The 17206-nt window shown below is 51.0% G+C and overlaps 1 protein-coding gene and 1 long non-coding RNA gene across 12 annotated transcripts in view; one reads left to right on the top strand and one right to left on the bottom strand.

Annotated features, from left to right (window-relative positions):
• Positions 1–17206, top strand: part of JADE2 (jade family PHD finger 2) — a 136233-nt gene that overhangs the window by 74850 nt on the left and 44177 nt on the right. For 4 of the 11 annotated variants that reach the window (XM_046000510.1, XM_046000511.1, XM_046000509.1 and 1 more), the window contains exon 4: positions 8593–8698. In XM_046000510.1, the coding sequence (XP_045856466.1) occupies positions 8593–8698 (106 nt within the window). Of the gene's footprint in view, positions 1–8592; positions 8699–8983; positions 9090–9119; positions 10669–10859; positions 10954–14384; positions 14570–17206 lie in introns of those variants that run through there. The other 7 variants (XM_046000514.1, XM_046000518.1, XM_046000515.1 and 4 more) reach the window with 7 other exon arrangements.
• LOC123938807 lies at positions 10960–14370 on the bottom strand. The gene is made up of 3 exons (XR_006817774.1): positions 12472–14370; positions 11617–11696; positions 10960–11377 (listed from the first exon to the last, which is right to left on the bottom strand). It is a non-coding gene; the product is annotated as an uncharacterized LOC123938807 (long non-coding RNA).

The following is a 17206-nucleotide window of genomic DNA, read 5'->3' as shown; positions in this document are numbered from 1 at the left end:
TCCACAGTGAGGCTTGATTCCATGCACGTACTTGACCCCATCCAAATCCAGTTTATGCCCCTCCCCCATCCTATGGTATCCTCATCTAACATCTAACATCTAACATCTCTGTAACCTGAAGCCAGCCCAGACCAACCACAGGAACTGTATGCAGAACAGATCTGTCCCTGTGCACAGTTTGCACCAACATCCTGCACACCTAGGGCCCAAGTCCTGGCCTCCACATCTGCCTCACAGCCCAGAACCCTCACTCAGTGGGTTTCATTAACTGTTTAGAGTCCAACAGGTAGTGAATTATCCCCACATTTGTTTCCTGAGGAGCCAGGCTGGGCCAGGTATCCTCAAGCCAGATGTTCTGGGAAGCAATGATACTCCACCTGTCAGAGGAGGGAGCTCCTCCAGGAGGCCAGGCTGCTCTGAAACTTCCCTTCTCACACAGGTTCCCAGTCCCAGCCTGGCCCACGTTCAAGTCCCAGCAGGCTAAAGGCCAAGTGGAGCTTTTCTATGCCCCTGCTGCTGTTCAAACTCCATGGGAAGACTTTGGAATGGACTTGGAATCCCAGGCTGGGCCAGCTGGAGAAGCCCAGAAAGACCCTGATGCTGGGAACCAGAGAAGGCCAAATAGGACCCAGGCCACACAGGAGTCAGCAGTGGGGCTAGACTGGAGGGCAGGCTTCCTGTGCCTGCCCTCCAGGACCACACTGTACCCCATCAGTGGGCTACGGAAACATGACCCACCACCCCCATGATGCTTCGATCCCTGGAGAATTCTAAGCAACTGTGGGGCAAGCAACACTACCCAAATGCAAAGGGCTTCTTAGGGCTCCCTCAAAAACCACAGGGTCGACTCCTCCTCTTCATCCCCACAATTCCTACCCCAACCGTTCCCAGCTTCACTTCCCACGCTACAACACAGGCAACCCGTCACCGATCTGATGAGTTTGTTTCCAGATGCTTTGTTTTTTCTATGAAATTACATATATCTGAGTGTCTGTGTTCAAAAAAAAATGTAGGCTTCTTAAAGTATTTTTTAATTTTTTAGGCATTTCTTAGGCTTTTAATTTTTTAACATGAAATCATATTGCACATTGTACCCTGAAACTTGCATTTTGTTTTCAGGTGTACAACATAATGTTTTAATATTTGCAAATCCCGAAACCTGCTTTTCACTTAACACTTTTATTAGGGCTCTTCCTACATGTGAGACGCAAAACCATACAGTGTCTCTTCCCTTGATGCCTTCTTTTTAATAAACTCTGGTTTATTTAGCCAGTGCTTTGGTGACGGACAATCAAGCTATTTCCAGTTTTTCTTTTTTCTTTTTTAACGATTTTATTTATTTTTTTAAGTAACCTGTACACTCAACATGGGGCTTGAACTCATGACCCTAAGATCAAGAGGAGTTTCATGCTCTGCTGACTGAGCCAGCCAGGCACCCCTGTAATGACATTCTTTTTTTTTTTTTTTTTAAGATTTTTTATTTATTTGACAGACAGATATCACAAGTAAGCAGAGGAGGGGGGGAAGCAGGCTCCCTGCTGAGCAGAGAGCCTGATGCGGGGCTCCATCCCAGGACCCTGAGATCATGACCTGAGCCGAAGGCAGAGGCTTTAACCCACTGAGCCACCCAGGCACCCCTGTAATGACATTCTTTTTTTTTTTTTTTAAAGACAGCAAGCACTATGATCTTTTTTTTTTTTTTAAGATTTTATTTATTTATTTGACACAGAGAGATCACAAGTAGGCAGAGGCAGGCAGAGAGAGAGAGGAGGAAGCAGGGTCCCTGCGGAGCAGAGAGCCTGATGCGGGGCTTGATCCCAGGACCCTGAGATCATGACCTGAGCCGAAGGCAGCGGCTTAATCCACTGAGCCACCCAGGCGCCCCCCTGTAATGACATTCTTTTTTTTTTTTTTTTTTTTTTTTTTAAGATTTTTTATTTATTTACTTGACAGACAGAGATCACAAGCAGGCAGAGAGGCAGGCAGAGAGAGTGAGAGGGAAGCAGGCTCCCTGCTGAGCAGAGAGCCCGATGTGGGACTCGATCCCAGGACCCCGAGATCATGACCTGAGCCGAAGGCAGCGGCTTATACCACTGAGCCACCCAGGCGCCCCCCTGTAATGATATTCTTAAACAGATCTTCTTGGGCCCACATCAGAGGGTCTCTCTGGGGTGGATTTCTAGAAGTGGACTGCAGGTTTTCATCTCTTCGTTCCAGCCTGGGGCAACTGCAGGTTCTCACCTTTCATCCTCACACAGCTTACAAGTATATTTTCCTGTACAAAGTGCTGCAGGAAGAACCCTAGGGTCAGCTATTAGCATCATGTTCTGTGGCCCACTGCACTGCTGTGAACCAGACAGATACTCCTCATCTCTCTGGATGATCTTTCCCCCTCTCATCTCATCTAAATTGCTATCTATATGCTGGTCCATCTCCAGACCCATCTCAGACTCTCTGGACCATTCCACCCCACAGGCTCCTAAGACTGCTTGTTTTACCTTGACCATTCTGCATCTGCTTAAGGACTTGTCTTCCTCAATGGGCAAAAATCCCCTGAAGGTAGGATCTGGACCTGAAACTCACTGTCATAAGACAAAGCCTTGTTTACATAGGTGCTTGTTCTTTCTAATAAATGCATGTTCTTTCTAATAAAACCAGATTACCTCCAGCACAGCTATGAATTCATCAGTAAATGCATGGGAAGGGTCTTTCTTTGTAAGACTGCCAGATGAGGGGAGATTTGCTTCAATTTATCAGAAACCCTGGGAGAAAGCCAAAGAGTTTTGCTTACACTGTTCAACTTGACTTAGAGCCAGTGCCTTTGGTTCTCAGTGGTTTTTGGACTGAACCAGGCCCCTCAGCTCCACTCAGGGCGTCTCACACGTTGATGAGTGTCTGGTCAAACTGGCCCCTGACTTGGCCGGAGGTACTGCCTGCTGCCAGTTTCTGGGGAAGTGTTTAGAGGCCCCAGGGATCTTCTTTGCCTTCTGCCATCTGTGGCCACTGGGCTGCGTCTGAGAGTCTGAGAAGAGACAGGTGGCCTGGCTGGCACATCATCCAGACATCTCCTAGAGCTGGTCAGTCCCATCCCTAAACCAGCTGGTGAAGGCTCCAGAGGGGTGCTTCTCCCAGGCATGCATCTGTAGCACCACAGAAAGTGGCCAGGCTGGATCTCGCCAGGACAGCGTCTTAAGCCACAGATGCAGCCCTGGGCAGCTTTCCTATCTGTCCCAGACTCCACCTGCAGCTCCTGCCTGGAGCCTGGGAGGCAGAGCTGCTGGATTTGTCCTCTCCTGAGTGCCAAATTGTGCACTTTGCAGAAGACTTGGCACAGAGTAGGCAGCCAGGAAACACTGACTGAATGACCAACAGAATGAATTTCTACAGATATGTGACCATCCATGTCTGTAAACATACATATTACAGAGAACTTCTCATTTTCAGGTAGAATCTTGGAACAAGCTGTAACAACTATAAATTTTTCCACTCTCTCTTAAACCCACTTAATCAGACTTTTGTCCATGCCATTCTGTTGACATGGCTTTTATCAACATTACCAGTGACCTCAACATGGCTGAAACTAACCATCAGTTGTCACTCCATATCTCACCTTATTCCCCTTGGTAGCTTTGGACATAGAGTTTTCCTCCCTCCTGAAACTCTCTAACCTTGGTTTCCAGGACATTCCTCCTATCTCTCTGGATATCACTGCTTCCTTTTAACTCTCTCCCCTCTCCCAATTTTTACAAAATTATCACTACTACTTTTGAAGATTTTATTTCTAAGTCACCTCTAAAGCTAACATGGGACTCAAACTCACAACACTGAGATCAAGAGTCACATGTTCTAATGAGCCAGGCAGGTGCCCCTCCCCCCATTTTAAAAAAATTGTGCTGAGATACCCGTAACATAAGTTTTACTATCTTAATCATTTTAAGTGTGCAGTTCAGTGATATTAAGTACATTCACACTGTTGTGCAACAATCACCACCATTCATCTCTGGAAATCTTTCATCTTGCAAAACTGAAACTGTACCTATTAAACGATGAGTCCCCATCTCCCCTCCCTACCCCAGCCCCTGGCAAACACCATTCCTCTTTCTGTCTCTATGAATTTCACCGGCCTAGACATCTACAGTATCTGTCTTTTTGTGACTGGCTTATTTCACTTAGCATAAGGACCTAAAACTTCATATCCATGTTGTAGCATGTGTCAGAGTCTCCTTCCTTTTTAAGGCTGAATAATATTCCAGTAGATGTCTACACTGCATTTTGCTTACCCATTCATCCATTCATCCATCCACAGACCCTTGGGTTGCTTCCACAGTTTAGTTATTGTGAATAATGCTGCTGTGAACACAAGTATACAAATATCTCTTCAAGACCCTGTTTTTAATTCTTCTGAGTATATACCCAGAAATGGAATTGCTGGATCATATGGTAATTCTATTTTTAATTTTTTGAGGAATGGACATACTGTTTTCCACAGTAGCAGTACTATTTTACATTCTCATTGACAGAGCACAAGGGTCCTAATTTCTCCACATCCTTGTAAACACGTGTTATTTTCTGTTTTCTAAAAATAGTAGCCATCTTAGGGCACCTGACTGGCTCAGTTGGTAGAGTACTCGACTCTTGATCTCAGGGCTCTTTGTTCAAACTCCATGTTGGATGTGGAGCCTACTTTAAAATAAAATGAAAAGGGGCACTTGGGTGGCTCAGTCGGTTAAGCATCAGACTCTTGATTTTGTGAGACTGAGCCCCGGGAAGGGCTCCACCCTCAGCACGGAGTCTGCTTGAGATTCTCTCTCTCCCTCTCTCTTGTCCCTCCCCAGCTCGTGCTTTCTCTCCCTCTCTCTCAAATAAATAAATAAAATCTCCTTAAAATTTTTTAAAAAAGAAAAAAGAAAAGAAATAAAATAGTAGTCATCCTATTGGGCATGAAATGGTACCTCACTGCTGCTTTGATCTGCACTTGCCTAATGATTAGCAACCTTGAGCATCTTTTCATGTGCTTATTGGCCATTTGTATCTTTTCTTTGGAGAAATGTCTGAATAATTCCTTTTTACAATATCTTGCTGATTCCTCTTCATCTTCCTTGCAGTGGCCAAGGGCACCATCCTTGGACCTCTTTTCTTTCTACACTCACTTCCTGAGTGATCTCAAATAACCTTATATAGCTTTAAATACCAGCCACTTGCAGACACCTTTCAAAAGATAGCTTCAGCCCAGAACATGCTCCTGAGGTGAGGCTACCATTTCTAGCTGCCTACGGGATGACTGCTTTTGGACGTTTAGGAGGTATCTTAACCTTACCACGTGTAACACTGAGCTCCTTATCCTCCTCCAAATCTACTCCTTCCCTAGTCTCCACATCTCAGTTAACGGCAATTCTGTTTTTCCACTGGCTCAAGAGAAAACTTTTGTTGTCATTCTTGACTTCTTGTTTTCATACCCCATCAAGAAATGTCAGAGCTATCTTCATAATATGGAATTTGACCACTTCCACTGCTACCTATCACCTTCTAACCTGTCCTCCAGCTTCAGCCTTTCTGCTTTCAGTCTGTCCTCCATCTGGCAGCAAACTACCCTGTAAAATCCAGTGTCAGATCATGTCATTCCTCTGCTCAAAACCATCTTTATTTTGCCTAGCAAAAGCCAAGTTCCTAATAACGCCCTATAGAATCTCTTTCTTATACACATACATAATAAGCGCATTGCTGCCTCAGGACCTTTGCATTTGCTGGTTTCTCTGTGGATACAGTGGTTCCTTTTACTTTGTACCATGGACCCCCTTGGCAGTCTGTGATGCCTGTGGATTCCTTCTCAGAATGATATCTTTAAATCCATAAAATGAGTTTCATGAATTATAAGGAAAACCAATTATATTTGAAATACAACTCTCAAAATATTTTTAAAATGTGTAATATAGTAATATATGTGTTCCTTATTAATTCATTAAATCATAAGAGCTAGCAGCACAATTACGAAGTAGTGATAACTGTCATGATATTTTAAGATAGTTGTAACAACTATAATGTGATATGAAAATATCTGTGATTGCTACAAGCAACAGTGTCACAGGTGCTGCTAATAATACTGTAATTTGCTGTCTGCATTCATAGTCGAAGAATATGCTAAATGTTAATTAGTGAAAATAAAGGTGTAATTTTTACCCCATCTAAAGTCAGGACCCCCTGGATTTCTATCCACAGATCTCTGGAGGGGGGGCGATGATCTTGTGGACTCCATGCCAAGAAGCCCCAGCTTAGAATGTTCCCTCTTCTCCCATAAGCCCTCCCAGCTCATTCCTTCATTTCCTTTTATTCAGAAGCCACATTCTCAGGCAGTTCTTCCCTGAGGACTCTATTTAAATTGCATGACCACATTCGCTATCCCCCTTTCCTACTTAATTTTTTCAGGATAGCATTTACTCACCTTCAAATATAATATTTTATTTTTTTTAAAGATTTTATTTATTTATTTGACAGAGAGAGATACAAGTAGGCAGAGAGGCAGGCAGAGAGAGTGAGAGGGAAGCAGGCTCCCTGCCGAGCAGAGAGCCCGATGTGGGACTCGATCCCAGGACCCTGAGATCATGACCTGAGCCGAAGGCAGCGGCTTAAACCACTGAGCCACCCAGGCGCCCTCAAATATAATATTTTAAAAAAGATTTTATTTATTTATTTGACAGAGAGAGACAGCGAGAGAGGGAACACAAGCAGGGGGAGTGGGTGAGGGAGAAGCAGGCTTCCCACTGAGCCTGGAGCCCCATGCAGGGCTCAGTCCCAGGACCCTGGGATCATGAACTGAACTGAAGGCAGAGGCTTACCTGAGTCACCCAGATGCCCCTAAATAGAATATTTTATTTTAAAAAATAGTGTATTTCTTTCTACTAGAAAGTGAGTTCTGTGAGAGGGTGTCATTTTTGTGCTGTGTCCTCAGCCTATGTCATGATGCATGGTATACAGGAGGCACTCAATAAATATTTGTTGACAAAAGTGAATGATTACATCTCCAAGAACTTTATGTTTCTTCTTATTTTTCTTTTCTGTAATAAGTTAATGATTTGTGAGACTTTTACTAAAGACTAAAGAGTTATAATTAGCTCCACTGCTATTATTTTGTTAACATTTTCAAGGTTAACCTTAAACAGTAGCAGAGAGCAGTGGAAATCCAAGAATTCTGATGGAGCTTCCAGTCCTAAACAAGAAGTGCCTTCCAAGGACTTCTTCGGGGACCTGGCTTTCCCCCAAATTCAGTGAACCACCTTAGAGGCAAAGTGCCACCCACAATATTCTTTCTTGCCATTATGGCAATCAGGCCCCCATCCTCAATGAAACCAATAATGCTAATACTTTTTATTTCTGCAGTGTGGTAAAATGGAAAAAATGCGGTCTTTGGGATTGTCTGCTAGGTGCTAATTCTATATAACCACTTGCTAGCTTGTGTGACTGTTGGTAAGTCACTAAACCTTTCTGAATAGGTAAAATGAGATTTTTGTGAGGACAAAATGGAATGAGTTGCATAGTGCACAGCACAGAGCAGGTGCTCTATAAACGGTCATCTTCTCCCTCTTCCACCTCTCTAGGTCAATTTCTAACTACTTGCCAAGGTCTCAGTATCCCAATGGCTAAGAGGAGGAGCCTGTCTAGCCTTTTGGTGCACATTAGCCCTCCGCAACTAGACCTGATCAGAGCAGTTTCTTTAGGCTGTGCCACTGTCAGCGGGTGCCTCCATTCCCACTTCAGATGTGTGGTTGAAACTGCTATCTGGACCTTGACCGTGAAGCCCACCATGTACCACAGTTTTTTCTCCTGGCCTTTCTTTTTGTCCTAACAAGGAGATCTTGTCTATGTTCTCATGGAGAGCAAGACAGAAATCATTGTTCTGCAGTTTTTCAGTGTTAAGAACTTTCAGAGAGCACATTCATCCTTCCAAAACTTAAGCACCAGGGAAAGTGCTCGTGTGATGTGCACTCTGAGCCAGGAGTGTTTGTGTTTTCACAAACAGCATATATACAGACATACCACTTCAGGACCCCTCCAGCCATCCTGTTCTACCGAAGAGGAAAGAGACCCAGAGATATGAATGCACTTGTCCACATCAAGTAGCTTCTCAACTGCAAACCCAGGATTAGAATCCAGGTAGTTAACCATTTTGTTACATGCGAACAGCCTGTGTCATGTTTTCCCCCATCAAGCTTGGGTTTGAGAAAATCCTAACAACTGACCACTCAGAGCTGGAGTCAGGTCTAACCAGGAGGTGGTACCCCAGTTCCTCAATCTTGCCAGACAAGCCTCCCCAGACTTTGTGAATGAAGGCCAAGGAAGAAAATGTTGCAGTACTCCCTTTGAGCGCATATTTCTTTCTTGTTGCAAAAAGTGCTTATTTCTGCATTCATCATCTCCCTCTTTGTTGTGTAGACAGTCTACCCTGTCAGAGGATTTGTGCTGTTATTATGAGTTTGTTTATTATTATATTTATTTCTCCTATAAGCAAATGTGTTCACAACATTCCATCGGGGGATCTTTTTAATTGTCACATAAATGTCATCTTATGTAAATTGAGTATTTATCTTTCCATAAAAGGAGGGTAGAAGGGAAAGAAGGAAAGAATAAACAACCTTCAGTCTTGGAGAGGGAAGGCGGTTCCTGTTCCCGTCCACCACTCACCCACGTGCCGTCAAAGCCAAAGGTGAGCTGAAAAAAATGACTGGATTATCTCTGAGGGGCAGCCAAAAGGGAGAGGAAAAGAAAAGTTGGCAACGATGCTTTGGGGATGTTGACCCAGGCTCCCAGGTCTCCCCCACCAAACCCAGACCACCCCCTCCCAGCTGGGAGCATCCGGAGAAGGCTGCAGCTTGCCCCCCACCCCACCCCACCCAGCAGGCCAGCCCAGCTCCTTCCTCGAGAGAAGGTGAGCGCGGCGGGCGCAGCGGGTTGGGTGGGTGTGGCCCGTGGCTCCGGGAACCGGCCCAAGGCCCCGCCACCGCCCGCGAGCCGCCCGACAGCCCGCCTGCCTGGCGAGCGCAAGCGCTTCTTCCAGAAACTGCGAGGATCCGAGCGCACTGTGTGTGCACCACAAGGTCAAGTCGGGAAGTGGAGCCGGAGGAGGAGGGGCGAGGAGGCGAAGGGTGGGGAAAGGGGCGCCCCGCTTCCTCGCCCAGTGCCAGCCTTTGGAAGTTGCCCCCTCGGTTTTTAACCCTTTAGGGGTAATGGGAAGGACGAGTTGGGGGTGGGGGGAAGGGGACACCGTGGGGCAAACTCCTACTGGGACCCGGGCGAGCAGCTACCCACCCACCCATCATTGCGTTCCCCAACCCCCGGAAATGCGGGGCAGAGCTGGGAGCCCAGAGGCACCCGGGCGGGGGAGGGGGCGACGAACCCGAGAAGGACCCTCTCTACGGACCGCCCCTCTTTCTTGAGGTCGCCCACAATTTCAAGTTCCCCCCGCCCGCGTTGTTAGTTTCCATCTGCCGTGGGTGGGGGAGGAGGGCCGCGCCCCCTCCCCCAGACTCGCGCGCGCGCCCCTCCCCTCCGCTCCTGCCAGCACTTTCTGCTCACTTCTGGCGCTGCAAAGCGCCACGCGATTTATTCGATTCGCATTTTTAAACCAGCGATTCAGGAACAGGGCCTAGGGCGAGGGTCTTCCAGCGTTGGAGCCCCGGGAGGCGGGGTGCTCAGTGCAAACCTCGTTCCCTCCGCGAGTGTCGCCTTCAGGCTGTTATTTGCAAAGAAACGTCTTTTTGACGCAGGGAGAAATGGCAAATTTTAAGTACGTCATTAATATGGCGCCAAAAGATTTTTTTAAGTATAAGCTTGCTTTTTTTTTTTTTAAGGTTGCGGGGGGCGCCGCCCGGGTCTGGGGCGCGAAGGGGGCGGAGTGTGAGCAGAAAGTGTGAGTGAGAGAGTGGAGGGGCGGGGTATGTGTGTGAGTGTGTGAAGTGTGAGCAGACCTGATGGGACTTGCACGGGCGCAGCCGCCGCTCGGGCCCGGCCCTGGGGACAGGGCGGGCTGGGGGCGCCCCAGAGCCCATGGGGAGTCTGGGCCCGAGGTGCAGGCAGACGGGCAGCCGGGCAGAGCACCCTCCCCCATGAGGCCTGCAACGCTACCTGGACCGGCTTCCGAAGCCAAACAACTGGGCGGGGGGTGGGGCGGGCGGCGGGGGGTGTCAGGAGTGGAGATCCGAGTGAATAAGAAAAAAGTGGCTACTCCCCCTCCCTCGCTCCTCCCGCCCGCCCCCACCCCACCCCCACCCCAACACATTTTTTTTTTTTTTCTAAAGAGATCACAAGGAAGTCTTGGTTTAAAAAGAAACAGAAACATACACAGGGGGATTGGTGAATGGTGCCGACCGCGGCCATCGCAGTTGGAGGCTATTTTGGGGGGGGGGGGGGTGAGTAGCGTCCATGGAGTTACTTTGAGCCCATTCCTAGCGGCAAGGGTTTAGGTCCAGAGGGCTGACCGTCCCCAGCAAGGGTGCGGGGCCGGGGACGCCGCGGGCCCCGCCGCCTCCCTCACCGCGACCCCGGATGGATGCGCGCCCCCCGCCCGCCCGCGCCGGCCCCAGGAGCTCCGGGTTTCGGGAGCATCCTTCCCGCGCCGGCTCCTGCCGCGGCGCGTAGTCCAGGGCAGCGCCCCTCGGAAGGGCACCGTGGAGGAAGGTAAGATCCAGCCCCGAGCTATGGGCCCTGCGCATCTCCACGGCGTTATTTTGTGTTTTTGCAACAGATCTGCCAGCGCTCCTCGCTCCCTCGCTCTCTCTCTCTCTTGCTCGCTCGCTCCCTCTCTCTCCTGCTGGCTGCCTGTTCTAGGAAGCCAGGGCGCGGGGGGGGGGGGTGGTGGATGCACAGCACAGGGGAGAGAGATTGCGCATGTTGGTCAGTCGTTTTAAAGAGTACATTGCGGGGAGGCTGAGAGGGGCGCATGCAACAACAACTTTTGGAAGGGTGAGCTTGGCGACCTTCTTTATTAATGACTGCGGCAAAGCGCCCCCGGGCCGGTGAGGGGGCGCGGGCGGGCGGGGGCGCGCCAGGGCTGCAACTTGCCCCGCGGGCTCTGGCCGCGCGTAGGGGCTGCGGCGGGAGACAGCAGTGGTGGGGAGGTCGTTCCGCCGGGGATGGGCGTTCAGAGGACCTGGAGCTATCTGCCCTCCTGTCGCCCTGAGTTTCATTTTGTTGATACGCAGCACGTCCGGCCGCCGAACCGGGCTGAGCCGGTGCACATGACTCCGCGCTGGGCTCACGTGCAGCCGGTCCGGTCCCAGACACCTTCCGGGGGCCACCGCCTCCGCCCTGTCGCCCCCTCTCTGGGTTGGGTGCACGCGGGCGCTGCACGCGGGGGCAGCATGCTTAGCTCCCGGGCGCGGAGGCTCTGCACAAATTAAATACAGTGTTTTGAAGGGGCGGGGGACACCCTTTCCAGGTGAGTATGGCGGGTGTGCAGCCCCGGCGTACCGGGAGGGGGCTGGGGTCTGGGGCAGCCCCCGCCTTCGGTGCTGCGCGGGAGACCGGCGGGGGAGAAGCGCTAGGAGAGTGGAAATGTACCGGCTGCGGCCGGAGCGGCGGGTGCGCGCCCGCGGGGCGACGGCAGGGGGCGTGGCCCTTGTTTACCTTCTCCCAACTCTGCCGGTTCGCGTCCCGCTTCGGGGACGGTACTGCAGTCCCCTGCCCTCCGCCTCCGTCTCTGCCCCCTGGGTGGTACCGGGAAGATGTAGGCAAGTGGCAGTCTCAGCCCGGGACATAAACACCTGACCCTCAAATAAGTGACATTGCAGCCCCAGCCCCCACCAAGCACCGCTGCAGTCCCTCTCCCGGATCCCCGGCCGCGCCCCGCCCCCGGCAGTGGCATCTTCACGGCCTCACCTCCTTCCTCCCTCTCTCCCTCCCTCCTTCCCACCCACTCGCCTGCGCCTGCGGAGCGGCACCCGCCCGCTTCCTCCCCGCCTGGCTGCAGACTTGTGGCTCCCTCCGGTCCCTTCCCGCCTATCCCTGAGCCTAAGACACTCTAGTCTCTAGGGCAAGGGATGAGAAGGGGTCAGCTTGGCGACTCGTAGCTGTTATATCAGAAGGTGGGGATGTCTGCGAGACAGGCAGGAAGGCTTTGCTGTGGCTTCCAGAGGCCCAGGACACCCCACACACAACCAGTCCCCCGCCACACGTAGCTGCCCACTTCCCTAGAGGTTCGGCTCCTCTTACGGCTTCACCTAAAGTCCTCCCCCCGCCCCAGGCGTCAGGTCCGCCGCCCCCCGGCCCGAACCGCCTCTTGCCCTTCCTTCTCCTGGGCCGGAGCCCCCCGCAGCCACCTCCGGCTCCTCCTCCCGGCTCCGGCGGTCGGAATCACGCCGGCGCGCCTCCAGCCTGCGGTCCCGCGGACTGCCTCCAGGGGCAGGCTGGAGACACGCGCCACCCCCTCTCCCAATCCCCTTAGTCTCAACCGCGGGCCCGGACGTTTTTTTTTTTAACCACCTTGGCTGCAGGTCTCCTGTGCCCGGGGCTGTTGGGGGCGGGAGGGACCGTGTTTCCCTGTGCCCTGAGCCAAGGGCATGGTGCGCCGAGCGACTCCGGTCTCTGCAGATTTCCAGACCTTGCTCCCGCGCTTAGCACCCCTCGCTCATCCACTGCGGGACACAAAGTTTTACCCAGAGGCTGAGTTTTGTAGGGGGTCATAGGGAGACTCCTACTCTGCACTCGCAACCGCGCTAAAGAGGATTGGGGAGGGGCTGAAACGGCAGGACTGGCCAGCCGCCTTGCCTTTGTTGGAAAGGGGAGGAGCCCTGAGCTTTAAGCGTAGACTGGCTGTCAGGACGTCCCCTTAACGTTTCTGTTTGCAAACTGAATCAGGGGCCCAGGTGGTGGTACGGCTGCCTGGCCCCTCCTCCCACAGTGGCATTAACTCCCTCCTTTACTGGTAAAATTCCCAGTAGGACATTTGGCAAAAAGGCCGTGCAAGGAGCTGCCAACCGGGCCTGGCCCTGTTTCCTGGGTTCCCAGGGTGCTGGCTTCTCCCCTACCCTGACTTCCTCTCTCACCTTAGGGCCCCAAGTGAACGAACCATCCCTCCCGTCTCTTCTTCCTCAGGCGGGTTGGGACTTGCAAAGTGATCTAACAAGCAGAGGAGGAAAATAACAACAGAATAACTGTAAGGGGAAGGAATGAGTAATAAAGCCGACCCAGGCAGGGAGGAGGGCTTTCATGTTTAAGAGATGCTATTTGCTTTTTAGGTCACAGGCTGCAAAACAGGCTTTGATCCGAAGTGGGCGAATAATTTATTGAGAAAGTTTGCATGGTAGGGGAAAAAAGGGGATGTTTGTTTGATCTGGAGTCCTCTGCGTTGTCCCAAGTGCTGTTGGGTGTTTGGAGTGGAAAAGCATTTGGTTCTACAGCAAATACCTCACAGAGGGAAGTCCTTGCCCCAGGCAGAAAGCCTTGCACTGAATGTTGGTTTTGAAACTGTTTGGCCAAAGGTCTCTCTAGCACTTTTGGAGATGAAGTGTTTAAGGACAAAGTTGTTTGGACTTGGGATGCAGCAATGTTTCCAGAACATTTCCCATCCAGCATGCTTTTCCTTTGCCTAAATTGCTTGGCTAAATGGCCAGTAACACTAATCCAAGAGAGCTTCCACTTGGCTTTCATTGGCAGGTGAGGTGGGACTGCTGGTCCCAGCCCCCAAGGTGCACCCCAGAATTTTGAGAGTAGGCCTTTGACACCGACTACCACATCTTTGAGGTAGCACTAGAGGGGGTGGGGGCGAGCAGGGTGTTCTGGTTAACTGGAGTTGCTGGTGACGGAGGAACTTACCTTATACCCAAGACCGGGTTCAGTGACTTCCAGTCCAAATTCTTCACAACTCATCCAGCAAGCTCTTCGCAGACCTCACAGTTAGTTCTACCTTTAGGTGCTCCAGGGCAAGGTCAGGATTATGGGGAGGAGTTATCCCTGGCCTGCTTTGTCTTCCATCCACATAGGACCCTGACTGTGTGGCTCGAAGTTTAGGAACCCAGAAAGGTTCTCAGATAACCCATAGGAATATGGAGTACCCCAGCCACACTCTGAGCTACAACAGGCCTGAGTACCAGGGGGAGGTGGTGGGGGGCAGGGTACACCACCTGGCGTCAGATAACCTGTAATTGAATGCTATAGCTATGCAGTCACCAGCTGTGACAGTTGCTTTGTGCCTCACTTTCTTCATCTGCAAGTGGGGTTAATAACAGTCCCTACCCCATGATTGGTGTATGGATTGAGCAATATATTGAATAAAGAAAATTAAACCCAAAGCCAGGCATGTGGTAAGCACTTGATTAGTATTGGCCATTTTTACTATTATTAATGCTCTGGAGAGGGCCCAGATGCAGCTTTGACCTTTGATCTCTCCCCTTTAGGCTAGGCCAGAGAGCCAGCTCCTTTCCCTGAAGAAGGGCTCCAAAGGACCCTGCAGTGGCCAATGGGCAGCCGTCTGTGGGAGCGAGCGGACTGAGCTTTGCCCTCTCTGAGGTGGAGGGTAGGGTGAGAAGGTGCAAAAGGACAAAGTAGACAAAGCCCCTTTCATTCTTCCAGGATCCCCTAGGTATGTCCCCAAAACTGGGTTTGGGGGGTGAGTGTGGGCAGCATGTTTCAAGGGAGCTGGGTACCTTCTGGGACACTTGGAATTGCAGGTGGGCCATGGTGAGTGTTGGAGGAGGGCTAAGGTGCCCCTATGCTCAGAGAAGCAAGTTTAAGGATCTGTGGTACAAAATCTTTTCTGTAATAGCAATTACTGTCCCCGAGAAGGCATTAAAGTTAATGAGAGATAGGAAAGAGTGGGGCTCTGACCCCCGCTTAAAGCGGTTTAAGAGCATGCAGTTCTTGTTTTCTGAATGTCTGGCCTTCCCGACACAAGGAGGCTCTGAGGACAGGTTTTCCAGCCGAAATATCATTAAATTGTATTAGCATCTTATTACACACACGCCTAAGCGGTCTGCCTCAGACAGGGAGAGTTTTTGTTTCTCTTTGAAAGATTGTGTCTGGAATGGTAAATTGCCTGCTTGAAAGCCATTCCCCCCCTTTACCTTTTTTAAGGAGGAAGACGAAGTCCTGCTGTGTGTGGTGGCGGGCAGGGCAGGCCTGGTGGCCCCCAGGGAGGAGAGGCCGGAGGCCAGGCTGGGGTGTTTTAACTGCCCAGGGAGCTGCTGCACTAGTGGAGCTGAAAGGCCCACTGTTCCCAGGGTCAGCTGGAAGAGCGTTAATGGAGGCCCACGGTGTTTGAGTTTATTTGCGGAGAGGTCTTTAAAGGGGGCTGGCATTGGGCATTGGTGTTTCAAGTCCAGACCCAAGGCCCCCACTAAGACCAATGGCTAGTGCTGCCAAGAAAACATCTGCCACCAAATTGCTGCCCTATTACTGAGTTGACATTGATCATTAGCCAGGAGCCCAACCAAATAAAGCCTCCTGGAAAATGTGTGAGGTTACGATGGGAAGGCAGGCTGTGAAAACAGGACAAAATCTTGGCCTGGAGTGTTTGTTCCTGCAAGCTGCAGGCCGGCCAGTTGGACTCTGTGCTCCCCACACTTCTGTAGGGAGGGGACAAGAACATACTCCACACTCCCTGGGTACCAAGCCTGTATTGTGTGCTGGGGATAACATAAGGGGCCATCGGGGCTCCCGCAGAGATCCAGACAGACGGTGCTCCTCACTCTCCTCTCCAAGGAGAAAGACATTCAACAAGTAGATCACCAGAATGTAATTGTGGTGGAGGCTCTGAAGATCTTGACTAACGGCGTTGTGGGCTCTCTTTAGGTAAGGTAGTGGGCATAGACCTCCTTGACCTTTAAGCTGAAATGTGAAGGATAAAACATCAGACATGTACGCATTACATAGAATCTTCCAGGCAGAGAGCACATCTGTGCACAGGTCCCAAAGCATGGAATATGTGGCTTCTTTCCGGAGATGAAAGGAGACCAGTGTAGCTAGAAAGCCATGAGGAAGGGGATAGTGGGCCCTGTGAACTTGCTGAGGTAGGGAGGGGCCGGATCGTATAGGATATTGTGGTCAAGAGTTTGAGTTTTGTCCTTTGATCAGCAGGAAGCCTTTGAAAGATTTTAAAAAGGGGGTATGACGTGATCTGATTTATGTTTTTTTAAAGGTCACTCTGGCTGCTCTGTGGATTCTGGATAGGGGAGGAGCGATAGTGGAAGCTGGGAGATGAATGCAAAGTCCAGGCAAGAGATGGGACTGGTTCAGGCCAGAGTGGTAGCAGTAGACAGGTAGGGACAAATGGATGCATTCAGCATAAGTTCTGGAGGGAGAACCCACTGGACTTGTCAGGGGTTGCCTGTGGGGCAGAGATTGCACAGAGAGGCCGTGGGGCTGCTGCATTAAAGGACCCTAGGACACCATGCTCAGAGGAGAGCTGCGTCTCTGTGTCTCTGTGCTGGGGATGTTGTGGGAGGTGCCAAGGGGAGAAAAAGGGGACCCTTGCTCTCCTAGACTCTCCTTTATAGGTAGGGCTTCAAAAGCACTTTTATCCCCATAAGTAAGTGCCTTAGGACACTGGGGTGTTCTCCCAGAGCGGGCCTTGCTTTGGGAGAGATTGAAGGGGCCAGTGGAGAGAGAAAACTAGAGGCCAAGACCCAAGTGTCAGCACCCACCACCTTGGCCTGGATTTTGGCTTTGGTGAAGGTGTCCTCCCTGTCTCCTAGCTGTGTTGGAATGGGGGTTCCAGGGACAAAGGGCTGTCCCACGGGAGAGCCCAGGCCTCCTTTGGCACTTCCTTAGCCACTGACAGTGGAGGCTCACCTGAGGCAGGGAGGCGTTTGGGACAGACCTGGTTCAAAGGAAAAGAAGCTTCACGCACAAAACAGTAGCTTCCCTCTGAAGCCTGGTTATTATTCCAATTACGCCACACACAATCTGCTCCCTTAATAACACCCTCCCCAGGAGAACTCTGGGGTGTTTTCACAGAGGGCAGGTTGGACAGGGAGCTGGCTGAGGGTGGGGTGCAGGTCTGCGTGCTGCAGGTCACTGTGACAGGTCCCTGGGCAGCAGGAAACAACATTACGAGAAGGGCATTGGCCGTCAGAGGGTCCTGTCCCAGGTGGTCTGACTTACCGTGCAGGTGCCCCTGGGTGAGGGGGTGTGGCTAGGAGGACTCCTCACCTGGCCCCAGATTATCACAGAATGACTAGCACCTATGTGGAGAGCCAGCCACCGTGCTCAGGGTTCAACG

The sequence above is a fragment of the Meles meles genome, chromosome 3 (genome assembly GCF_922984935.1).
Source record: "Meles meles chromosome 3, mMelMel3.1 paternal haplotype, whole genome shotgun sequence".
Taxonomy (NCBI): domain Eukaryota; kingdom Metazoa; phylum Chordata; class Mammalia; order Carnivora; family Mustelidae; genus Meles; species Meles meles.
This window is presented reverse-complemented; position numbering and strand designations above follow the sequence as displayed.